The sequence below is a fragment of the Plodia interpunctella genome, chromosome 29, assembly GCF_027563975.2.
Source record: "Plodia interpunctella isolate USDA-ARS_2022_Savannah chromosome 29, ilPloInte3.2, whole genome shotgun sequence".
In the NCBI taxonomy this organism is placed as follows: domain Eukaryota; kingdom Metazoa; phylum Arthropoda; class Insecta; order Lepidoptera; family Pyralidae; genus Plodia; species Plodia interpunctella.
The window spans coordinates 2,069,327-2,095,942 of NC_071322.1; the positions used below are offsets into that span (position 1 = coordinate 2,069,327).

Below are 26,616 nucleotides of genomic sequence, written 5' to 3' on the forward strand. Positions count from 1 at the left end.
ATATATGTTTAGGTTCTTGGATAGCTAAGAAGTTAACTGAGGAATGAAGTGGTGGTTCATTTGTAGCTAGAGAATCGATCGAGTTTAAGAAAGAGAAACTTCGAAAAGTGGTACTTTTATTTACCTCACCAGATACCTATCTGGGTCCCTTTTAGGCTCATTGATAAGTGTTACTGCACGATAAGCAGTCACTATTGTCTTTGTCAGTCTATTACAGGGTACTCCTAACTGTTACTTGTGGTACAGATTAATAATTGTATTCAGTCTCAGATAGATTCTTCAGCTAAAATGTTTACAGAGGTGATTAATGATCTTAGATTTTGAAAAAATAGTTTAAATTAGTATTATACATACTTCTAATAATTTCTGGCAACGCATTCTAAAAATAAATACTTAAATAAATAAATAGTTACAGGCTCTATTAGATTCAAACGGTAAGGTTCTTCATGCATAATTTTCAAGAACTGGCGTGTTTTTATCAAACGACGCATTCGGGGAAATGTTTTTTATATTAAATTGTGTTTCCTGAAAAAGCAAAAAATAGAGTGCATGTCATCAAAAGCAGCAAACCAAATCTCAAAAATATGTGTTAATAATAAATTATGTTATGCTCTCAATATTAACCATTCAATTCGTGTTTTTATGCTTACTCTACTTCCAACCTCCACCAACCTTAAACCCGCGCTAACCTTGACAAGTCACATATGAGTAGGTATACCTACTTACCGATGTTTTAATACACCAACATGCTCAATATCAGTAAAAGTGATAGAACACATAAAATACGTTTCACAAAAGACTTTAAGTGAGGAAAAATGACATAATGATAATCTAAACAAAACCGGAACTTAAATATTTTCAGGAAATATAAAACGAAGTATGCTTACCTGCTGCTTTTGTTAATTTACTTCTTCGTCCACATTCTTTCTTTTTCTATCATTTTCCAAAATCATGAGCGTTCTCCGTTTTATCTTTCAGGAATAACAAAAAAAATCTTATGACCTAAAATAAAAAGCTTATGCCACTATTAGTATAAAATCGACTGAAATCCTATAAGGACGGTATTTACAATAGCAGTTTTAATATAAAAGTGATTTAATCCATAATAGGACAAAGAACATTAGAAAAGTTTTGTAGAAAAGTGTCTTATTTATCGTTAAGTCATGACATACAAAACAATTTTAGTAATAAAGTGACGTAAGTGCGAATAAGTCGTATATATTATGACAATATTCGGAAGAATAACGAGTTAAAACCTATTAGGTCAATTTAATTCTTACCCTTTTTTGGAATGAAAATGTCTCAAGCGTCAATCGGTCACTTTATTTGCGTTCGGTCAACGTGTTGCGCTTGCGGTTGCGGAAATATCACCAAAAGGGGCGTTGACGTTCCGACCCTGGAGCCCTCGGCGCTCAGTTAGAAAGCGACCAAAATAGAGCGTTCGTACTCTTCTAACACAGTTGGGGCAGTTTCTGATTCATTATGCGATAGAATACGATGTGTAGAGTCGTTCGATGACCTTAAGTCAATTTAAAGATTTTTTGAGTTAAGTCGGTTTCATTCTAACTAAGCGATTTGTGTTTTTCACATGAGAAAAAAGTGACTCTATTGACTATTTGGAAAATAAGCCAATTTTTTGTGTTTTTGTTTCATATTATGATAACACATATATAATTCGACCGTTTAAACGAGTGGGCATTGCAGCTATTAGGCTCGACAGTTCCCCCCCACCCCGTCCTCAAGCCCTCAAACCCCCTTTTTCGCCATAGTCACTCCGCGTCTGTTATCTGTAGTCAATTATTTATCTTCAATTTTTTTTTGAAAACGTGTTAATAACCAATTTTCGTTATTTTTTTTTTTATTTTGACATTTATTTACCGAAATATGTGATTTATAGAATGAATATAAAAAAGGGAATAAATGAATTGACGAAAAATGTTTGTTTCATTTCTTTATTATAAAAAAAGTTTAACAACTTGATTCTTACTACTACTGAAAGCAAGTTCATAAATGTATACACCAAAATATAATTAATATTTACAGAAAAGATCATTTTGGATTTCTTATGAATAGGCTAGTTGATAATTTTTTATTTTGATTCGGAACTATTCGAAGGCCATATTAGAAACACCAGTGAAAAAATACTATGATAATGACAATGCTTTCAAAGATGACAAAAGTAAAATTACACATTTTAGGACTTCCAAAGGCTCTTTAATTTCATGCTCCATACTAAATGACACGAACAAGTGACGTCACAACGTGCTAAAGTGTTCGCAAAGAAATGTTTGTTCGACAGCTACATTAAATGTTACGTTTATGGTGATAAATTCTTAATAAAGGTAGTTTAAAAATTTAATATCAACTTTAAATCTTCATACAATGATACAGTTGGCATTGTTACAGTCTATGAATTATCATAATGAATCTAAATATATCTTGTATATATTTTACCTAAAGTAAACATTTTTTTACAATGACCTTGTCAGCAATTATTGCTTGTTAAAGTTTTTAATTAAGTACATTCAATATATTATGAATTCTTTTTTAGGACTGAATAACAACTGAATGTTGATTATTATATAGAACACACGACGCATAATTTTCGCGCATGACAAAACCGAGCGCTACAATAAGGCCGAGCATGTAATGTCATCAATGCATTATCATAATGTGTGTAGCGTTTGACGTTGTTTTTCAATGCACTCGGAAGTCGAGAAATATGTCATAAACCATCGAACAAGCCCTGATATTCATAAAAAAGTTAAAACATTCTTTCAAGCTAAAGCCCGGGTGCGGGCTCCTTTCTAAATCTATGCGCTAACGTGTGTTCATGGAATTAGTAAGTACTCAAGTACTTATTATATCCATGCGTGTGTTTTGTCTTTCTGTCAATGTCAAGCAGTGACGGTGACAGTGACAAAACATATACGGTAGGGTAGAATCAAAGAGTTCTACAATGAACATAAATTATGAGAACAAGCAATATTTCGAGATTTCTTCATGAAATTAAACTCTATTAGCAATAAATACCTAGACCTAAGTTATCATAGGAATTATTAAGATCACTGTCAGAGTATTCAGTAATATAATAATGACATACAATACAACCGAATGTTAAAACTAGTGTTGTGTATACATAGTTTGTGAAAAAGAAATAGCAACGGACCTTGATTGCGATCAGACTATCGTCTACTTGTCACTATCGATTGTGCAAAACTATCGATAGCCTACTACATCATCATGTTTCGATACCATCGCTAGTATTGTTCTTTATCAATAGTATTGCTTCAAAATAACTATCGATAATACGGCAACGCTTATTAAAATCAAACAACTGAATTATTTTTGATTCGACATTCATACCTATAAATCCGTTTTTAGGGTTCCGTATTTCTTTTCAGTCCAAACATGCAAACAATCTTCACAGTAAGTAATTTATAATTAAATTTTGTTGAAAATAATTCATATATTATTTCAAACCTTACATTCTAAACGAAAACACTTTAAAAGTAGTTCTTAATATCCTAAAAAATCTATTGAAATGTTTCTGTAAAATCATAAAAAAACACAGTCCTAAGATTGTTTACATTAATGAGACTTGTAAGAAAAAAACATTTAGTTTGTATTTGTTCGTCCCAATCTTGTCAAATTAATTAAAATTACAATTGTTTATATACGATGGTTTAACTCCAGCCAATTTTTTTGTAGCAGATTTGGATGACAGCATAGAGTAGATCCAAAGAAGTCTATGGCATAAAATGACAAATTTTTTGCTCTCCTAACTTAGCAAACAGAGCCCTGCAACGCAAGGAATTATAGAGATTGTTGAAGATCTTTTTTTAATAAATCATTTACTTTTTGTAGCACATTCCGCGTTTGTCTTCTGCCTGCCCCTTCCCCCTCTTAAGAAAATCTAGCTATTCGTTCTTGGTGGGGGCACATACATCAAGTTATGATTGTTATCGTACACGTGGCCGGCTGGTCGGTTATTACACATTATTACACTGTAAAACCTAATACATTGCATGACTTACGGTTTGATGATACGGTACCTACATATACGAGCAATTTATATTTAGTCAATAAGTATCTAGAAAGTCATTTCAATACTAAGATCTAAGTACCTTGCAACACTTGGGCCCGAAAAAATTATAACTGTTGTCTAAACATGGCGGAAATTTCCTCGACTGTTTTGTTTTTAGTTTCAGGCACTTTGAAGAATATGAATACAATGAACAGAGCTTGTAGCGCGGCGAAAATCAAATACGTGTAGTGGTTGAGCGCCAACTGCAATAAGAAATAAAATTGTTTAAGCGTCTATTCAAAATTAATTTAGTATTTAATACAATATTAATTATTTTATTAAGTATTTTTTTTTCGTTTAATTTTATTTTAATTGTGTAGGAGACAAAGTAAATTTTAATATAAATATGTAACAGGTTTTTCATTTTCCATGTTGAATCTCCCGGGACCTCAAGTGCAGTCTCTATTTTCTAAAACTAGTTAAACTGCATTTGTGTATAAAGTGTTATACAAACTTAGCTTGTGCGACTAGATCCATGTAGATTATAATTTACAGCGCCATCTATTTGTCATAATTTGGAACTCACCGTAAGCGGAAGGAAGCTAAGGCCAACAATGAAGTTGGCGGTCCAGTTGACAGTGACAGCGACTGAAGCGGCGGCCGGCCGCGCCGACTGGTTGAACAACTCTGTAATCATTATTTTTATTTAATTTACAACTTACGTCTATAATTACAGGCTAACAAATTAATATTAATTAATTGATTATATACGTGTGAATTCACTCAGCACACGTTACCCGCTGCAATTTACATTTATTTATTTGTTTTCAAATTCAAATGCAATTCAAATTCAAAATTCTTTATTCAATTTAGGATGATATACATTACTTATTGACGTCAAAAATTACTTAAACGTCAAAAGTCTACTGCCGGCTTCCAAAGCGCAGGTGAAGAAGAAGCAACGCAACAAACTTCACCGCGGCCTTTTCTCCAAGGACGTCAATTAACAAGTATAGGTCTTATACATATATTATAAATTAGGAGGACGAATTTTCATTAATATTAAAAATATCAAAATGTTTCACATCACACAATAATTACAGGTTACAATAATGCGATTTAGTCATTATTCTTTTATCTATGTATCTACGAAGGCGTAAAACTATTCAGCTATTAAAAATATGAATTAATATAATTGTGACAATGACAAATAGGCCTATGCACAGTATAATTAGATAACACATGGTCTAACTTAAAATTTGGTATAAATTTCATCGCGTATGGTTGCTCAATAGGTACCCGAGATATTGACAGAAATGATTTACGAACGGATGGGCATAATAAACGCGGGTTAAGTTGCGGGCAAAAGCTAATATCCTAACTAATCCTAAGTAAGAAAGTTAAGTAAAATTATTACCTCATAACGTTCTATCTACTCAACCAATATTCTTGGAGTTTTGCATATATGTAGTTTAAAATATGGAGAAGGACATAGGGTACCTTTTATTAAATCGGAAAATTAACGCGGGCGAAGACGCGGGCAGAAGCTAATATAATAAATTCTCACCAGTGACCAAGAACCAGGGTATGGAGCCGGGGCCGATGGCGAACGACATCACGAACACGATCACCACCACGATACACAGGTACGGAACCCACGACACGTCCGACTGCGGACAATAACATACATTTATCTATATTTATAACATTAATTACACATATATATAATTTGTGAAAGACATTTACATGACAAAGACAATTACAATCTTTTTCTACATAGTCGCACTTCCTCATGGCTGAGGAATCCATCATTATATTTCGGGTCTACTGTAATCCGTACCTATTTAGTTCACAAGTGTGTATGCCATCTACTATCTACTTACCGCCAGATGGCGATAGACGCCTTTGGGCATTTTTAATGAAATCTGACAAATTCAAATCATTTATTCAGAAATTAGACCTTCACAGGCACTTTTTCTCGTCAATTTATAGTTATTTCTCACAAGCTACAAACTACTGGCATTTCGGAACGACCACTGCTGATAAGAAATGCCGAAAGACACCAGTTTAATGACACTTAAACACATACACACGATAAGTAAGAGAGTGCTAGAAAAACTAGAAGCCAGTAAGAAAGGATATCGAATTTAACACTCAATGCGATGTACCCTATTGCTTACAGCGCCATCTGTTATCTAGTAGCGTCACTCACATAGATGTTGGAGACGAACAGCGCTACGGTGGAGATGAACATGCCAATGAAGCCAGTAAGAAGCAGAGTCTTGCGTCCGGCACACTCCACCAACATGAGGCTGACTATCGTCATCACCACGTTCATTGCGCCCATACCTGAAATGACAACAATCATTTACATAAATCAGAAAATCCGATTTTGTCATAACATGACATATTAAATTGTAACTAAAAAAATGGTTACCAATTTTAAAATTATCTTGGTTTTATCTTTTGCTTTTTATTTGTTTTTATAATTTAGCTAATCTTATTAACAATGTAGCTTATCGTTAACAACGCCATCTGTTGGCTGTAGATGTTACAGTTAATTTCTTTATAATGTGACACTTTTGTTCAATTATTTTATTTAATTTTTTCAGACGATGTCGGATAATTTTCTCCTGCAGTAGGACAAAATGTTTTCATTTATGAACTAATGTAAAACATACAGACGAAATAAAGTTAGCTTGCGTGATGCTGATGTTCACAGTGGCATTTGTTGACCGCAGACATTTCTCACTAAAATATTCGATTAATAGAGAAAATTAAGAACTGACCTAAAGTAGCATACTGTGAGTTAATCCTGCTGATGCCAGCCTTAACGAAGATGTCGGTGGAGAAGAAGATGACGACGTTGATCCCTGACAGCTGCTGGGCTATCATCACCATGAGGGCTATGAGCAGCGGCTGACGGAGCGATCTGTTGCTGAACAGCTCACGGAGGGTCACCTTCTTCGTCACTTTGTTCTTCTCCGCCTCCTTGTAGATAAGGATTTTTATATTAGTTAAGTATAATTTGGTAAAACCTATAAATAAATGCAGCGTCAAAAGTTCGAGAGGGAAAAATTGTTACATTAAAATTATAAGTGTATGTATGACTGAAGGCGCATATGAGAATCTGAGCCACCTCCAGCCGCTTGCTCTTAAAACAGATTTCAACTAATTATTCTCAAACATATATTTACATCTGTACCTGATGCATCTCCTCCATTTCACCGTGGACAGCCACCGCTCCACGTAGCCAATTTAGAGCTGGAATAACAGATATAAATTAAAACAAACAGATATAAACATACCTATTCACATCACTCATCAATACATCAATATTTTGATTCTTGCTCTATTATTAGCAGGAAATATTTAAGTACAACCTACAAACGATAGTAAATGGAATGAAGAACGAAGTTGAATAGTTTTTAGTTGAGCTTTTTTCAGTGAAGCTTTGTCCAGTAATCCATCAGTCTAACATTCTTGGTCAAGGAAATATGATTATAATATTTTGCTTGTGCGATGTAAAATATTGTTCGCTGCGCCATCTGTTGGGCAATTGAGTTATTTATGCACACGACTGAAGAAACTGTGAAAAACTGGCCGATAATATAATACTTCCCACTCTTTCTAGGTACTCCATTTCATTTATTGCTTCAGAATTACTTGACAGAGCGGCAACGTCGCATGTTGGACAGTGGTTAGAATTGCTAGGTTTACGAGAGCGGGATTAAAGATGGTCCGAGAACTTACGAGAACAGGGCGGAACATGGATTTTGCAAAGACAGGAGAGTACAAAGCAGTTTCGAAGAGTATATTCTCTCATCTGACTGTTTTCCCGGTATCTTCCTGGGCGTCGGAGCCCAGAGTCCGCTACAACAGTATATTATCCTAATATTATAAATGCGAAAGTAAATTTGTAACCTCTTCATGCTCTATCCACTCAAACAATCTTCTTGAAAATTGGTATATATGTAGTTTGAAGTGTGGAAAAGGACATAGGGTACCTTTCTTCCCCAAAAATTTACGCGGGCAAAAGCTAGTGTTTATATAATTATTTACCTCTTTGAGCATGCAATTCCTTCCCTCTGTTCAGTAGCAAGAACTTTGGCGACTCGGGACAGAGCGGCAACGTGGCATATTGTATAGCAGCGGGGAGGGCTACCAGCGACAGCAAGTACGGCCAGCCCTCCGCCGTGCCGAGGATAGAAGAGAGACCGAGCACTTGCGAGAGCAGGATAGTGCTAGTAATCACTAGCTGGTACACTGTGCCGATCTGTAAGGCATAGATAAGTGGTATGAGTATAGCATCCGAACCTGGGACGTTTCTATTCACAGACGGGCGTCTTAACCACTGGACTACCACCGCTTCATGAAGATATAACCTAGTACTGTATTCCTCTACACAATTCAAATGAAAGATAGAAATACAGCTGTTACACAAGCTTTATGTAACTGTATATATGATATTCGTATGGAATCTTGTAACTCAATTTTAAAGCAGATATCTTCAACCGATTGAACCGAATGTTCAGTTTAGATGACTATGCATTAGCATTAGATAAGCATGAGACCTAATGGTGAATTCAGAAACGGTTTCCGACGAGGGAACTCCTCGATTTATTGCACGGATGTCATTTTTTATGACACGCATTGAATGCAATAACCGTGGAATTAGTGGGCACTTCTAATTCCATTGCAATTCAAATGCAAATTCAAGCTGGTGTCAAAAATGACATTTTTGTAAAAAAAGACTTATTTTATTTGCTTATACATATACTTCATATATTTAATCTACAACATGTTCTTATTTTATTATCAAAGAATATATTCCAAACATCCTGTATTGGAATAAAAGTACATACCGAGCCTCTGAGAGAAACAGGTGATATTTCGGCTAAGTACATCGGCGCGATACCAGCTGCCAAACCACTATTTATACCGATGACTAACCTGTAATGGAATTGATCAACAATTTATTATTGAAATTAAACCACCGTTTCATTTGGTGGCTCAGTGGTTAAGATCCTCTATAGTCGAAACGACGCCTACAAAGTTCCACGTTCAAATCCTACTACAACACCTTATACATATAACAATAAAAACATGTTTATATTATAGGTTATTTTTTTATTGGGTCAATTTAATATTAGATTATAAAATTTTGATAGTTGGTCCGAAATAAATGATTTGATTTGGGTATCGCCCTCGTTGGGGTCAAGCCCCATATGCTACGTTGCGGTTCATTGCGACGACGCAGCACGTTGTATTTTATAGATTTTGATGTTGACGGTGACGTATGTCAAAGCTTAATTTCTACGTTGTTCTGCATTAATCCGTCGACGGACGTCAACGTAACGGAGCAATGGGGCCTAGCTATTCGTCGTAACCCACCTTCCTAGGATGAGCATAACAGCCGAATTAGCCGCTTTGGAGAACCCTTGCAGCACCGCGGCCACGAACACCAGTGCGTTGTTTATTAAAAGCCCGCCTTTTCTGCCGAATCTGAAAATCCAATTATTATCATAGATACTTCGGCACTCTGCCCTTGATGTAAAGTTTGCTTAATTGCCACCTAACCGTACTGTAGAGATGTTGGTAAGCCACCTGTTAATTGAAAGCTAATAAAATTGACTTTCTAATAAAAATCTTTTATCTAGCGTAACATAATTAGCAGTTAAAGTTGTTTGTTTAAGTTGACTTGAATTTCCCTCTACATTAACTACCTGTCTGCTACGTAGCCTGTGACCACGCCCCCTATCATACCCCCCACGCAGTATATGGACACGGCGACCGCCCAGACGGACGTTACTTTAGGATCTTCTGTGGATTTCTTTGTTGTGTCCGTGCCGTTCAGGACGTCCAATTGGAGCCAATCTGACATTACCTGTGGACGAAATTGGTTATAAGCTCGACAAACAAATGAACCACGGAACACTAAACATAACTGGGTAAGTGTGATTCGGAATAACAAACTTAGAATCCATATGATCCATGTCATGAATCTATCCACGTAATACAAAAAAATTCGACATTTAAGTAGACAGTTTTGAAAAATTAATTATCTTCTTACTACCTAATAACACGCGTTCAGCACTAGATGTCGATAGATAGTCGTAAAAGTCAAAGAAATAAAGAAGCACCAGCTGTGGCATTTTTATTCTTTATCACAACATTAGTTTATGTGTTGCACGAACAAAAATATTTCAATGATAGAAAAGGTGTACAAGAAGAGAGGTCTTTATTATAATGATCCTCTAGGAGGACCGTGGGACTAAAATAATCATATTTTTAATGTATGCTCTTTAATTTATTCTCACCTCCTGCGGCGCATTGAGCACTCCAGTGTTGTACCCGTGTTGGAAAGACGACCAGCATGCTGACGAGATCACCGCGAACACTAGTCTCAAGTTCACACCCTGGAAATAAATTCAATTACCAGTCATAAATTGTATTTATTTTAGCTGTTACATATTAACGCTGTACATTCTTCAAGTTGATATTGTCAAGGAAAATGTTCTGAATAACTTATTACAGTATTATAACGGTAGCGCCATCTATGGACAAGAAGATGAGGCAATGTCATGGTGGTTGTAATAGGTTACCATTGATAAAAAAAATTTGAAATTCAGGTTCACGAAACTTACAGGAATTTGTTGGACCAATTGTAAATATAAATTAACCTTTTTGATTTTTTTATGGAAGTAGGGATGAGATATTTTTATAATGATAAACGAATGCTGGTTAAACACTATCGCCGAACTCAGAAGCCGATACGAAAGCATGAACATTGCGTGGTTTGTATGAGAGCTTTTGTATACCATAATTAAAAACAAGCAGTTTATACCGAATCCGCCGAAATTCGGCAAATCGTATCGCTATAATGCATAGCCCGTATGAAGGGAATTTTCACCTCAACTACGTAGCTATAGGATATGTAGGATACAAGAAATGCTCCGATATGTATATTTACCTTGGTCCGAGTGTAAGAAGAGTAAACAACAGCGGGAACACGTCTACTTAAAATAATAAATAACGAAAATTTTTCCGCCAATTTTTACCGCCCAAAGAAAAATAACTAACTATGATGACGTAATAATTACTTATGTGCGTATGTATACTTTTGACGAGCAGGTATATAGCTGATATAAAAAGGAAATAATTAAGTATTTAACATATAAATCATTGAGTTACATTGTAAGTCCTAGTAGTTGTATGTAGTAGATACCAGCATACCACATGCAACTATTTATTTAAAACCTAGTTGAATATTTACTTTTTGTAGACAAATTAATGTTGGCTAAACATTTGGGTCGAGATGGCATAGGTATACTTATTCATTGCATGTTCGATAAATCTGCATTTGACTTGTCATGTGAATGAATGATGAAAATCACTACGTGAAAACAACCAAAAAAAATTGGGCCAATTTTTTCATGCGGTTGTTTTCACGGTCTGACAGAGGATCCGGACAGTCGAAAAGGTTCGCAATCGAATCAATAGGAAATCCACAAGTAATCGAATAAGTTCGATCGATTTAGACTGCTTAAATTCTGAGAACGCAGTAAAAGATTGTCAAACGTTCGAAAAAATATAGGAAATTTAAGATTCAAACGTAACCTTTTTGAAAAAAAAAATTAACGATCCTTTGTGTTCACGAAAACGTGTAGGTAATTAAAAATAGAATATGTATCTATAGATTTGACTTGATCGATGATATATAATTTCACGCGCGCAAGGCTACACTAAACAAACATAGTTTGTATTCCGCTAACAAATTGTACCAACACGGTAATAGATAGACTGATAACCGTGTCATTTTCACGTCTTGTCCTCAAAATGAGTTGACAGAGCCTGTTCAGCGTACTTAAATCCTGTGATATATTCGTCCAGCTATCCAGCTGCGAAGACTATGTACTAAATATCGCCGCGTACGACATTCACGATATGATATGTTAGTGGTGGTAGCGTATTCTAAGGCGGAGCCACATGCAACAAAAATAGAAATAATCAATAAGAAGCTAGTGAAATGGAAGATGATAGGTATAGGTATGTGGCGACTGCGTGAAGACAGCTTTCAGCTGGCACAAGGTTCGCCGTAAGCACTATTACGAATGCGTAAACATTGCGTAGTTAGTATGAGTGCTTTTATTTACCGCAGTTAAAAACCAGCAATGTATACCGAAGTTCGGTAAACTGTTCGACGACAGTGTGGAGCGGGTGGATGCGACCAATGTCTTGCCAGCGACAATGCAAAAACATTACAACAATCAATGCGTTGCATGTGCACCCATGATGTTTATACAATAACCAAGTAAAAGTAGCTATATATTTCTCGTTAAAAGTAGTATCTAATTAATTTTCATTTAAGTACCTATGTATTTATATAATATTTATTTTTCGTACAAAATTTTTAACAAACAAAATCACTGCAAATTTTATTTCAAAAACGACGTGTGGACGACGACACGACACTTTTGTTTACTTATCACAGTTATTTTTACCACCACATGTGGTTCGGTATCTATAGACGGAAATCATGCGCATACGCATACCCACACACTATCACCGAACTCGGACAGATGCCGACGCGAAGGAATGAACATTATTCCGGCTCCACTCTATCGCGGAACTGTTCGCCGAACTTTCGATGGGTTCGGCATCTGAATGCAGGCATCAGACATATTATAAAACAAAGTCCTCAACTCAAAAACTACTGCACGGATTTTCATGCGTGTTTCACCAATAGATAGTGTGATTCCTGAGAAAGGTTTAGGTGCATAATTTATTAAGTTTTTACCCGAGCGAGCCGAGCTGGGGCCTCTGGGAATCGATATATATCGAAAATATTACACAACGAAAACAAAAAATTTATAAATCGTCTGTTGTTCGCGGCTCAGCTCATGGCAGTATGTATGTGGGAATAGTTAAATTGTTGTAACATACATCATAACTATAACTTGCTTAATATGTACATAAGTTATTTCTCCAGATCGGGACATTGAGAATGGAGGCTTAGGTAAGCTCAAACGCGTTCCTCTACTTTTATAACTAAACAATTATTTCGCTGTAAAGTATAGTTGTGAAAGATTTTTTTCACTATTGTATACCCAACAAGCATGCATTTACGATATGATCATTTAACCTTGACATTCACAATTGTAAACAGGCAAATCTAAATGCATAATTTCAAATAGAAATACATATATTCATGATGTCTGGACTCTGTACCTACACATCAGTAAATTCCAAATTCCAGTCATTGTATGATAGTGAATATACTAGTTTGAAAGGCATGAATCATAAACGTGCCTAAAGTATATAGAATTTGGTTTCCCTTGCTGGTTTCAAATAGTTTTCAACGTTACTTAGGAATTATCATTTACCAGAGTTAGATCTAGTTACCGGAGAGAAAATTGGTTGGTTAGGTAGTAGGTTTGTTTTGACGAGAATAAATAATAAATAAATATATTAGGACAAATCACACAGATTGAGCTAGCCCCAAAGTAAGTTCGAGACTTGTGTTATGGGATACTAACTCAACGATACTATATTTTTATATACATATATAGATAAACATCCAAGATCCGGGCCAATCAGAAAAAGATCATTTTCCATCATGACCCGACCGGGTTCGAACCCGGAACCTCTCGGTTCAGTGGCAAGAACTTTACCACTGCGCCACCGAGGTCGTCATTTTAAGTATTAAGAAAAATCATTGATTAATTATTAAATTAAACTGTATTAAGAATGAAGGAACACTCTTTCGCATTGAGGTATATATATGTATTTTATATGTTTAGAACCGTAACAAGCCAATTAGAGCGTGAAATATTATGCAAACGGGTCGCAATCAGCGTATAACGGTAAATGTTCGTGTCTTGAGATTTTACTACAGAAGATCACTCATCTTTTTGTTTATGTAATACTAACTGCGCCCCGGGGCTTTGCTCCCGTAGGAATTTCGGGATAAAAAATACCCTATGTCTTATTCCAGGTTATGTTCTAACCGTGTGTCAAATTTATTAACAATCGGTCAAGTAGATAAAGCATGAAGAGGTAACAAACTTACTTTCGCATTATATAATATTAGTTTAGTTGGGGCCTGTGGTCTAAGGGCTTCCAAAACTTCCATATCATTAAAGATTAATTTCAGACAACGGTAAAGTAAACAAAGTCAGAACAAACAGGCTATCGCGGAAACTTAAACAACGGACAATGTAAACTAGTGTTGTCGATCGGTATCGATAACGGAACTATCGATACTCTGTCGGTAGTGTAACTATTCATAGGACTCTCAATAATTACGATACTTTGATTTTATGTTCTTTGATACTAGTATCGATAGAACTAGTGTCCGTACTATCGATAGTATGTGAGCGAATGGGCCGTCCATTAACCACGTGATGTTTTCTTAGCATTTTTCAGTAACAATCCCTCTGGGTGACACGTGGTGAGATTAAAACTAACCTTTGCCCCATTCGATTTGTAGAGTACCTACATTCAAATACAGGCATAAAAATAATATCACAATACACGCCGAGTTTCGGTTTACAAAACGCGCGTTTGACGTAAAAATAAATACACGTGATACCAACCCCCACCCTCTTTGATATTTCGTGATTTTGGCTGAACCCCCTTCCACCCCTCTTTCAAGCCTCATGTGATATCCTATCGATACCACAGATTATACAATACTTCCACGATCGACACCTTTGAGTGCAGATGCTTTTCAAGGTCAAGTATCGATAGTAAAATTATCAATTAATGCATACTATGTACTAAAAACGGTCTTTATGCCTTCCTTACTCGACAGTCCGGTCGCCACACAACACATTTTCTGAGAAGTGTCTTATTGTGAGCGATGTCTAATAGTGAGCGAGAAAACAATTCTATAGCACATTCTTTTAACTTACTTCAATGTGACGCGATCTTGGAAATCAATAACCGCTTTCTACGTTGGTTTTCTCAATAGCCATTAGGCGAAACTGCATGATATTTGATCCAGCAGTTCATGGCATCATGGCACATTCATTTTGGTGTCTTATCTATACTATTATTATAAAGAGGCAAGCGTTTGTGAGTTTGTGCCTTTGTGAGTTTGTATGTTTGAGGCGGGTAATCTCCGAAACTACCGAACCGATTTCGAAAATTCTTTCACCATTAGAAAGGTACATTATCCAAGAATGCTATAGGCTATATTTTATCTCAAAATTCCCATGGGAGCAAAGCCCCGGGCAACATCTAGTTCCACATAAAAACCATGTCACGACGCAGCCGAGAAATGTTTTTTTTTTTGGAAATTCCAGGGTATACCTATTATTGGAAATTTTCCAAAATAAGTACTCATTGAAAACTTGGACATTACCTAGCCGTAGAGTTGACAACATCAAGCCAGCACTCTTTGGTTTATAACTAAACCCTGTCATTCATAAACAAGTATACATCTTTTACTTAGTAATCTAAGCTAAAGTATGTTTTGTCTCGTTCTGTCAACGCCAAATTTCGTAGTGCGATAGTGGCAAAACATATTTTAACTTTTTCATCAACAGGGGAGCCTATAGCATCTCTCCGTGGTCCGAGTGGTGGTTTTATATGTAACTTCTACCAATATCCATATAGGTAAGGTAAACGACCGTTAAAGATTTAAGTCACCTTGGAATGCGACGGAAGGGCACGTAGGACCGAAACTAAAAATAAATGACTACTATAAGTACTACAATAAAGACGATGTAAAGAAAGAGAGAGAGACTTGGATTCGTGTCTGATACAAAAATTTAATTTTATAATCCCGTCTATGAAGCGTTTTATTCAATTCGACATAGGTAGCTGTTAACGTATTTTTCATTTCTAGTTACATAGTACAAAATATGAGGTAATGAGCTCACAATAATTCAATTTTGATTGAAATGTGAAAGAAAATTTCTTATACAAGGTCGTTAATTTCAATTAGTAAACTAACTGGCACAATACACTGACAATAACCGTAATGAGGTAAGTGATATGAGGCCATTCACAACGCCGAAATAACGGTATGTCCTCGTTAATGGAAATTAAAAAGATATATTACCGCCATTTTTTTCGGAAATCCTTAAAAGCTTGCCAACGAATATTCAACTTGCGTAACACGAAACTTCCTATTCCACACTGTCACATAAAATCACAGACTATTTTTTCATTCAATAATTAAAAAATCACACAATAGTATTTTCACTATGAATTAAAAATAGTATCATTTTATTTTACAACGTCACTTTCATTTTTAATTATTAAAAAAAAAGATAAGAATCGTTTCCGGCCTGTGAGCGAAGCGCGCGTTCGAAACAATTCGAAATTATTTTGGAATGAGGTGACGCGAAGCAGGCGCGGGCGCTGTTGGCTTAATGACGTCACTGAACCGGTTTTTTTTAATGTTAATTGCCGGTCGGAAGACTAGCGCAGTGTAGCGCTTTACACAGCTTGAAAATGTATTATACGTCTCTTTCTTTTATATGAAGAAAGAAAGAGTATAATAAATCTTCAAGCTGAAGAAAAATCACCAAACGGAGCGCCCGTTTGGTGATTTTTCTCTTATACTGAACGAAAATAGAAACGATTGTCATTAGATAGGTCTTGACGTTATTACCTTAAGTCTGTGTGAATGGACATCAAATCAAAGCCTAAAAGCGTATAAGAAATGATATATTAACAGTAGTAGGCGCCAACTGTATTATGATATTAATAAATATTTACATTTATAGTTATCCTTAAATAAGGGAAACAACAACCTACTTACAGTTTGATCAACAAGATTCAGAGAGTGCATCTGTATGCGTAATAACTAAACTAAAACATCGTCAAATTTTTGCACATTTATAAGTTAAAAAGAATTGCTGTTTCTTTGTAATTAATATAAAAAAAAGCTTTATTTTCTCATCTTGAATTTAGTTTTCTTGATGAAGAATAAAAGTGAATCTCCCGTACAATTGTTCTTGTCCTAAATAAATAAAAATAAGAAGTACTTATATCCGCAACATCTTTCGTCAATAAATGTAATTATGTGAGCAAGTAAAATGATCTCATTTTTGCGGTAGATAGCATTTTTAACACCAATTTTATGTTCATTTTTATGTAATTCCTTTGTTTTTTTTCGAATAATAAGTTTCTTCCTTTATTTCTAGTTAATAAAATAATTTATTCAAGAAACCTTAAAAGCGCTGTGAGCGCTGAATTGTCACAATACGGAGGTGTGTGCGGGGGCTTGTCACGGCGGTGACGTCAAAGTGTGCGTAACCGGTCCGAAATAAATCCATCCTGGGCTATCCATGATCTACCTCGGAGGATTACGCATCCTAACACTAAAGAAATAAGGCCTGTTTTCGTGTATCGTGTGCATGTTGTTTATTTATGAATTCCTTAGTTTTTTATTTTTATTTCATTACTTCGTCCGACCACACGGGAAGAATGGACTCGTGAGGACTGATAAGTAACCAATTAAGATAATATAATTTTACTAGCTGTTGCCCGCGGGTCCTCTCGCGTTTTCTAGGTTGCTTCCTAAGCCAGTATGCGTCGCTGCCCAGAGCCGCTTTTCTACTTTTTCAAATCATTGCCACACTTATCCTTGGCGACATCAAGCCTGCACTTTTTTTTTTACTTTTTCTGTCAGGACTCTAATCCGGTGGCAAAAAGTGTATCTTTGTAATTAACTACCTAGACGCACTCCGGGGCTACGCTCCCGTGGGAATTTCGGGATAAAATGTACCCTATGTGTTATTGCAGGTTATATTCTACCCGTGTATTAAATTTCATAGTAGTATTCCAGTGCACTTTACGGGAAAGAGTAACAAACATACACACATACATCCTCACAAACTTTCGCATTTAAAATATTAGTAGGTAGGATATCTATGTAGCAATATGTCTGGCTATGCCGCTCACGCTTGACCCTGGCAGGAGGCAAACCCAAGAAGTGCTGGCTTGATGTCGTCGAGGATGATATGCGTGACAATGGTCTGACAACTAGGGATGTCGACGACCGTGCGAAGTGGACACGAAAAAGTATGAAAGCGGACTCTGGGCTCCGACCCTCAACGGCTGAGGACACACCGGGAACACGCTCAGGAGGGAGAGAGAGATGTATGTAGAAATAAATTAACTATATTTGATTTAAGTATTTATTATTCAAACCACAAATCACTCAATTTATTAAATATATTTGGTTTAAATATTTCTTTATATGATTTAAACATAGATATAAATACATTCTTTAATGTAATGTTTTTATAAATGTGGATTTGAATCACAAATCATTCTTTTTATGCTAAAAACGTTATTTTGTACTATCACTGACACTATGTACAGTACAGTATGTCTATAATAATAATAATAATAATAAAATTCTTATTCCAAAAACAAATTTTATATGTATGCAACTTATGTGACAGTAATGTATTGTGACGTCACAGGTTTTGGAGTCAAAAATCATTCTTACTTAATATACTTTAATGAGATCGAAATAATAGTAAATCAGGTGCCTATTTGTCTGTAATATCTGTCTATTTATCTGTGTGATTTGTCCCAATATATTAATTTATTTATTTATTCAATAAAACTGATAAATTAAAATTATGTTCAATGATTGTGTTTGATTGTTTAAATAAGTCCATAAATCTTATTTTTTACCCAGTCGAATAGCCAACGTATATAAAGGACGGATTGTATTTGATTACTTAGGCATTATAAAGATTTAACTTAACACATACTTCCATTCAAATAAATTGGCTGTGACATACGGACGGACGGACAGACATGCCGAATTTATGAGGGTTCCGTTTTTCGCCATTCGGCCACGGAACCCTTAAAAATAGGTAGCGCATGTCTCACTTTGTTTTATTCATAAAGATTGGTTGATAAACTCAGCTAAAAGGTGACCGCATGCTTATTTTCTTCTTTATACAGACACACTGTATGGCATATATATATATATATATATATATATATATATATATATATATATATATATATATATATATATATATATATATATATATATATATATATCCAATCAGAAAAAGATCATTTTCCATCATGACCCGACCGGGGATCGAACCCGGGACCTCACGGTTCAGTGGCAAGAGCTTTACCACTGCGCCACCGAGGTCGTCAAATGTATGGCATAATATCTATAATTATAATACTTAATGGTACAGTTCAGAGTACATACAATTTATTCCTAATATATATCACTATTGAAAAACGAGATATTGTCATCTACATGGTCTGCCTGGTGTCAACCTTCTTTGGTACGCTGGTGTCGTTCAGCTGGCAAATTAACATAAATATGTATATCCGCTTTCACGGCTAAACAGCTGGACTAATTTTGATGAAATTTGGTATGCACATAGTTAGAGACTCCATTCCAACATAGGCTATTATGTTTTTTCAAAAATCGACCCCCAACTGACTTTAATAGGGGGTCAAAGTTTGTATGAAAAACATGTCGGACCCGCTTTGGCAAAGTCACGCGGGCGAAGCCGCGGGCAATAACTAGTAACAGATGTATTAGCTAGTGGTTTTGTTAGTCCTATGCACTAGTCTATGGTGAGTGTACAACGCTGGCCGCTGTTTGAAGGCGGCGCCACAGTCTTCGCACATGTACGTTCGCTGTTCCGAATGCGTTAGTTCGTGTCCGCGCAGAGTTGATAGCGTCTGTAATTGTGCTTCTGATTAATCGCAATCCTAAATATTATAAACTAGCTGCGCCCCAGGGCTTCGCTCCTGTGGGAATTTCGAAAGTAACCAATGTGTTATTCCCGTGTGCCAAAGTTCACAACAATCGGTCCAGTAGATTTTGCGTGAAAGAGTAATAAACATACATACATACATACAAACAAACAAACAAACAAACATACATAATCCTCACAAACTTTCTCATATATAATATTAGTTCTATATGTTATTCACACTCTACTCAACCAATCTTCTTGAAATTTTGCATACATGTAGTTTGAAGTATGGAGAAGGACATAGGGTACCTTTCATCCCGGAAATATAAGTGTTCCCGTGGGGAAATACACGCGGGCGATGCCGCTGGCAAAAGCTGGTAAATTATACAAAACTCACATAGAATTTCTTCCCGCAGACGTCACAGGCGTGGTCACGCGACCTCGACAATCCATGGTGTTTCTGCTTGTGGTTCTTGAGCCGCCAGTTCGATATGAACAACTGAAAACAAAAGTCATATTGAAGATTCTACTAATAAATCGGTCAAGTGCGAGTCGGTATCGCGCCCTAACCCCATATCAACCACGCGTTCGATTCCCGCCCCTCGATTCCGGATTCTTTTCATCTCATTATTATTTATTTTCAAAATTAGTTGAAAAAAGCACGTGTGACATGTGTAACAAAAGCTTTTAAATGTACAGGGGTCACTGGTATCAAACGCAAAACCTCCTAAAGACTACTTGGGTACATCAAAACAAGCAACTTTTATTCTACCAATTTTCGTGATCACTAGTTTCTTTTTTCATATAAAAAAATACAATCTAATTTGCGATTCTACACATGTTAACTCTATATAATAGCCGAGCAACACGAGACAGTGCAGTAGCGTTATGTAGCGGAATCGAACCTAGAGTTAACGTTTTATAGAAACGACATTAAAACTAAAAAAAAAAAAGGTTTTTTATTTATTACGTTTAGACAAAAGTCGTAGAACAAAGTCTCCACGTACTTTATGCCCCTTTGGAAGGTTATGTGTTAGATACCAGTAATCACATATTTTCGCGTTGACTCACAATTTATCACAGTTGAAAGAGACTTATCTTGTCAATGTAAAGAAGGTCTACGGTGGACTATCCAAAGCTCATTTTTCAATGAACGCCATATAGCCGGCGGGGGGGAGGGGGGGGGGGGGCGTTGGAATTAAGCTATGGCTTTTATATGGTAATTTATGTTACCTTATTGCATATTTCACATTTATACTTGGACTTGTGCAAGTGGTAAAAGTTGTAATGTTTTGTCCAGTACACTTTGGATGCAAATTTCTTGTTGCATTCAGGACACGGGTATCTGTGGACAAATGATGCAAGTAAATTGTTATAATATCTTAATTCAATGTAATATAAACACTATTGTCACGTGATAAGGTTGATTTTCGTGTGACATGTGATATCTAAACTTTTTTAATTTGTTTTTTTTTTACGCTATACTGTATAAATATAAAATGAACATTATGTCGTCGAAATAGTGTTCATATTCAATCGGCTCAAATATGAACACTATTTCGACAACATAAAGTTTATTTTCGCGTGGATATGCGATATTTTCACTAATGACACTCACATACACTTTCACTAATGAATGCGTCATTGGAGTTTGGACGCTATTGCCCCGCAATACGGTTCATTTACGTGTAGCACGCGATATTTTAAGTAAATTTTGTGTTTTACATCGTACTCACGTGGTACTCGCATGGTGCACGCTGTTCCTCAAATGGTTCCTATAAACGTGCACGCTATTGTACTGGACTCTGCAATGCCCGCAGTAAGACAGACGTGAGGCCAACGCCGTACTGTGTCGAGCCAAGTGGGTTTCGAGTCGAGACTTCGAGTTGAACGATTTTGAGCAAACGTCGCAAATAAATTCCCTTTTGGTGCCGTGAATACGGCTGAAAAAAAATTGTATATCATCCTACAATCCTACTTAATATTATAAATGCGAAAGTTTGTGAGAATGTATGTATGTGTGTATGTTTGTTAATATTTCACGCAAAATCTATAGACGGATTGTTATGTATATAAAACTCTTTCGTTACTGACTGACTGACAGACAACGTACAACCGAAACTATTGGGCGTAGGCAGCTGAAATTTTGCATGTAGGTTCCCTTGGCTAGTGTAGGTGAGCACAAAGAGAGGATTTTTGGAAATTCTACCCCGAAGGGGTTGAAAGGGATGAAAACCTTTTATTTGAAAGTTCTACACCATTGAAGTTAGTGACTTGAAAATTTGGATTTTGGTTGTTTACAACAAATTAATGAATACAGATTTTTCTGAAAATTAACCCTTCAAAAGGGGGGTGAAAGATTGTATGGAACTTCATATAAATTTCAAAATAAAAAGCTGAAAATTGGTAAACATACTCTTCACATCATTTTTCTTACAGAATCACCGAGATTTTACTATGGAATTCATGAGGACGCGAAGCCGCGGACAAAAGCTAGTACAGCTACATAATCTGAAATCAGTATTAGCAATAACACACTCGTTATAATGATGGTGGTCAGTATCTTACATCTATAACTCACATTTTGTGTGTCCTAAGTGTGTTCTTGCTTTTAAACTTCACTCCACATTCGTTACACTGAAAACCGTGTTTACTTTTAAGGTGCTCTGCCAGTTCCTCTGGTGTACTGAAAATAATCCCATTAATATTATAAATGCGAAAGTTTGTGACCATGTGTGTATGTTTGTTACTCTTTCATGGAAAATAAGAAGCGGTGGTGGTGTAATGGTTAAGAACCCCGCCTGTGGATCGAAAGGTCCCAGGTTCGAATCCTACTCGTGCCACATGAGTTTGTATGCCAATCTGAGTCACGTATAGTAGTTTTCATCGACCACCACTTGCTTTCCGGTGAAGGAAAACATCGTGAGGAAACCTGCACACTGGTTGATTATATTAACTTGCGTTTGAAATGGAGAAGGCAAACCACTCCATTAATAATGTCAAGAAAGTTGTTACGTGTGTTTCATTCCATGTAATGACCACGACCCTCAGTCATGAGGAATACGAATATAAAGAAAAGAAAGAAAGAAAATCTACTACGCTGATTGTTATGAAATCTGACACACGGGTAGAATATAACCTTGAATTACACATATGGTAATTTTTATCTCGAAATTACCAATAACATATTGATGTGTCCGTACACTTATCTAAATCTATTCTACTAATATTACAAATGCGAAAGTTTGTGGCGATGCCTTGAGTACGTTTGTTAAACTTTCACGCAAAATCTAACTGCCATCCAGTAGATTTTACGTTGCTATTGTTATGATATTTGGTACACGGGTAGAATATAAATTGGAACAAGACGTAGGGTACTTTTTATCCCGAAATTCAACAAAACAACAATAATATTCGCGTACCTAACGACCACATCACACTGACCACAGTGCAGACTACCACTACTGTCTTCACCGTGCTTCACCCGGCAGTGGTTCAACGCTGACCACATTTGCGAAGTGTGGTATGAGCAAAATTTACAGCGATAAGTGACGTAGTGTTGGTCGCGATGGCGCGTGGCAGACTTCTGCGAGGCGAAGCGTGTATGACAAACTTCGCATTCTAGAGGACCTATGTCCTGAAAGAGAATAACCGATTTAATATATATATCTATGTTATTATTATAAAGAGGTAAGCGTTTGTGAGTTTGTATGTCTGAGGCGGGTAATCTCCGAAACTACCGAATCGATTTCAAAAATTCTTACACCATTAGAAAGATACATTATCCACGATTGCTATAGATAGGCTAATAGTTTATCTCCTAATTCCCACGGGTGCGAAGCCCCGGGCAACATCTAGTATAAACATAAATGTATAAATCATTACATAAGTTTTTTTAAAAGATGTCAAGTTTTTATTGTTGTCAGAGAGATCCTATTGCATTCATGTCCGTGCAGTAAACTCTGTCGAGGACTTCCCACTTCTGGAGCCGATCCTGGGTGCACCATCAGGTCATGCTTATCATAATAATCCAAACTAAACGTGTGTACAAAATTGCAGCTCCATCGGTTGAAGATACATGCTTCAAACTTGAGTAGCAAGATTCCATCCGAATGAATACAGGTATTATGTGACAGTTATATACATTTCAAGTTAAATAAAACTGGGAAATAAATAAATAAATATTAGGATAAATCACACAGATTGAGCTAGCCCTAAAGTAAAGTTCGAGACTTGTGTTATGGGAGACTAACTCAACGATACTATATTTTATAACAAATACATATATAGATAAACATCCAAGGCCCGGGCCATTCAGAAAAAGATCATTTTCTATCATGACCCGATCGAGGATCGAAACCGGGACCTCTCAGTTCAGGGGCAAGCACTTTACCACTGCGCTACCGAGGTTGTCATGGTAAAAGGGCTACTGTTGATCTAAAATAAAACAAAAATTACCTCATTATGTTTCTTCTCAACATGTTCTTTATAAGCATCCTCCTTGTTGAAACCAAGAACACATAATTCACATTTGAATGGTATTTTCTTGAAATTAGGATGTTGACGCTTCTCATCCCGTTTCTTCATCATTTCTTCCTCAGTATACACCACAGTTGAGAATTTCTCCATCATTTTTGAATTTTTCATTATATTTCTCACCTTCTTTTGCTTTTTCGCTTTATTTATTGATGCTTCTATGTATATATTTTCAAACTCTAGTTTGGGATTGCAATCGTTATCAATGTAAATTTTATCATCAATATCATTTATATCATCAAAACCAATTTTATCATCAACACTTTCAGTGTTATTTTCTTGTTTAATAAAAATTTCTTCTTTTGGAACAGTGGTTTGGAGAGGGTCTTGCGTGTAACTGTATTTCACATCAAAATCATGTTTTGTCACAATAAATAATGAACTTAAACTTGTTAATTCATCGAACTGAAATGGTAAAAACTGAATTGTTAGTATATAATTCTAAGTGAAATATCACAAGAGGATTCATGCACTTTTAAAAACACCAGTAATAAAATTGAGAAAAATCTCATTGTTAGAAATCCCAACACTAAATTATAGATTTTTGATTATAACATCTAACATTTAAAAAATGTCTCTCTACCATCATTGTCTTTCGTGCGAATAAATAGTGCTCCTGAAAGTAAACCCTGTTTTTATTCAACTAGCTCCAAAAAAGCATCCATAGTCCAATGCACAACAGGCCATCATTTATAAACTCGTCAAATTCAATTTATCAGAGTTTGCATGAAATGCATAGAACCATGGTCATTACAAAGGACATTATCAATAATTCTCAATATAATCATCTTAAATTTGTAAACACTTCACATAATCATGCGATATAGTTAAAATGTGTTGAGTGCGCAACGGAACAGGTTAAAAAACACATAACATTTAACTAGGTAACTATCCTAACTAATATTATAAATGCAAAAGCAAGTTTGTTTGTTACCTCTTCACGCTCTATCTACTCAACCAATCTTCTTGAAATTTGCATACATGTAGTTAGAAGTACGGAGAAGGATATAGGGTACCTTTCATCCCGGAAAAAATAATGTTGGAAATCATGCAGTTGAAGCCGCGAGCTGGTACTTAATAAACCATATTGATGCCACCACAGTCAGTGTGTACTATACCTTATGTACTGTGAACAATTCTTGAGCTCTCAGTACTTTTTTTTTAAATTTTGTAAACTTTTCCATGATGTGTCGACATTCCCAGCATATGTTTCCGGCGATATACTCATTACACTTTGCCTAAAAATCAAATTACGATTTGAGGAATTAACTTATTCATTTATATAGGCATACACAACAGGTTTCAATCTATAACATCAGTAAACAGAGTAATTGAACACTATGATCTGGACTGAACTCGAAAAACTTTTCAACTATTTAATTTGGTGAAAAAGTTCCTGTATGGAAGGCCTGAACACCCGTTTTGTGCACAGCACTATTGTCTCCCATGAATGGATTCAGGAAATTATAAAAAACGCTATTCTCTCTCATATTCTCACTCATCTTAGTGTTTTTACGAGTTTGTATACCAATCTTAGTTGTCAAAGGCCACCAGTTCCTTCCACTTTAGGAGAACGTGAGGAAATCTAAACATTGGTTGACAATATTGGTTCCCTATCGCTTGCCATTAGATATCGGTAGGTATCTTTGTCATATGCCTTTATATAGGTAACTTAAAGAAAATCTGACTCAAGTAACACACTCGAAAAAGAAAAAAGACTTACAACTTACATTTACCATTTTAATATCTTTCATGAAACATTCGAATTGATTAAGTGGAAAAAGTACTCGATCTCTGCTCAGACAAGTATAGCAAATATCCATTATATCATTCAACAACAGACATACAAACATTAGTAAGCGTTGATATTGTGATGTATTAATTTTTTGCGTGATTATTTTAGTTTCATGATCATAAACAATAACAATCAACCACTAATCACCATTCTATTCACTTACTGCTCGCTCAGTGGTGACAATGACAATGGCAACTACAGCGTGTTGCCTACCGCGAATTTATTCAGATTTGTAGGTACTTTTAATAGGGCATATTACGCAAAGCTCAGCGCAGATGGCGCTACTGGTACAACTACAAAAGTACACAAACATTGCCAATGGAGGCAAGCGCCAATTTTCAATAATGTTGCAGATTTACGACGCTACGCTTCTACGCAATCGTGGTGCGAGTTTAAAGGAAAAAGAAGGATTTAGTGGATTATTCTGAAAATAATAACACTATTTTAGGCTATGTTCTGCATTATTTGGTCAACTGTGATCATAAACTGATATAAAGTTGATTTTGACTGAAGATCTTACCTGTATGAAGTCCATATTTTAATAAGTCTTC

The 26,616-nt window shown here is 35.8% G+C and overlaps 2 protein-coding genes across 6 annotated transcripts; both read right to left on the bottom strand.

Moving 5' to 3' along the window:
* Positions 1-1,930: 1,930 nt before the first annotated feature.
* On the bottom strand, positions 1,931-16,404 carry LOC128682036 (solute carrier family 2, facilitated glucose transporter member 1-like). 3 transcript variants are annotated; one of them, XR_010370306.1, is made up of 13 exons: positions 16,098-16,404; positions 10,348-10,446; positions 9,754-9,914; positions 9,422-9,532; positions 8,893-8,980; positions 8,090-8,303; positions 7,233-7,291; positions 6,817-7,018; positions 6,240-6,376; positions 5,595-5,697; positions 4,614-4,714; positions 2,790-4,290; positions 1,931-2,746 (listed from the first exon to the last, which is right to left on the bottom strand). XR_010370306.1 is itself a non-coding variant. In XM_053766505.1 (12 exons), exons 1-12 carry the CDS (start codon positions 16,101-16,103, stop codon positions 4,153-4,155), a joined length of 1,419 nt encoding a protein of 472 aa, XP_053622480.1. In that variant the 5' UTR covers positions 16,104-16,396; the 3' UTR covers positions 2,656-4,152. The 3 variants fall into 3 exon arrangements, 2 of the variants coding, with proteins under 2 accessions (XP_053622480.1, XP_053622481.1); XM_053766505.1 differs by having other exon boundaries at positions 2,656-4,290; positions 16,098-16,396; XM_053766506.1 differs by lacking the exon at positions 16,098-16,404 and adding an exon at positions 11,001-11,019 and having other exon boundaries at positions 2,656-4,290.
* A 1,749-nt stretch (positions 16,405-18,153) lies between these two features.
* Positions 18,154-26,252, bottom strand: LOC128682035 (gastrula zinc finger protein XlCGF26.1-like). Of its 3 annotated transcripts, none has more exons than XM_053766502.2 (9): positions 26,007-26,252; positions 25,389-25,508; positions 24,193-24,675; positions 23,157-23,371; positions 22,316-22,420; positions 21,471-21,677; positions 20,968-21,079; positions 20,132-20,233; positions 18,154-19,717 (listed from the first exon to the last, which is right to left on the bottom strand). In XM_053766502.2, the coding sequence occupies exons 1-9, from the start codon at positions 26,121-26,123 to the stop codon at positions 19,571-19,573; spliced, it is 1,608 nt and encodes a 535-aa protein (XP_053622477.1). In that variant the 5' UTR covers positions 26,124-26,252; the 3' UTR covers positions 18,154-19,570. The 3 variants fall into 3 exon arrangements, with proteins under 3 accessions (XP_053622477.1, XP_053622478.1, XP_053622479.1); XM_053766503.1 differs by having other exon boundaries at positions 25,994-26,118; XM_053766504.2 differs by having other exon boundaries at positions 18,155-19,717; positions 26,001-26,251.
* Between the last annotated feature and the right edge of the window lie 364 nt (positions 26,253-26,616).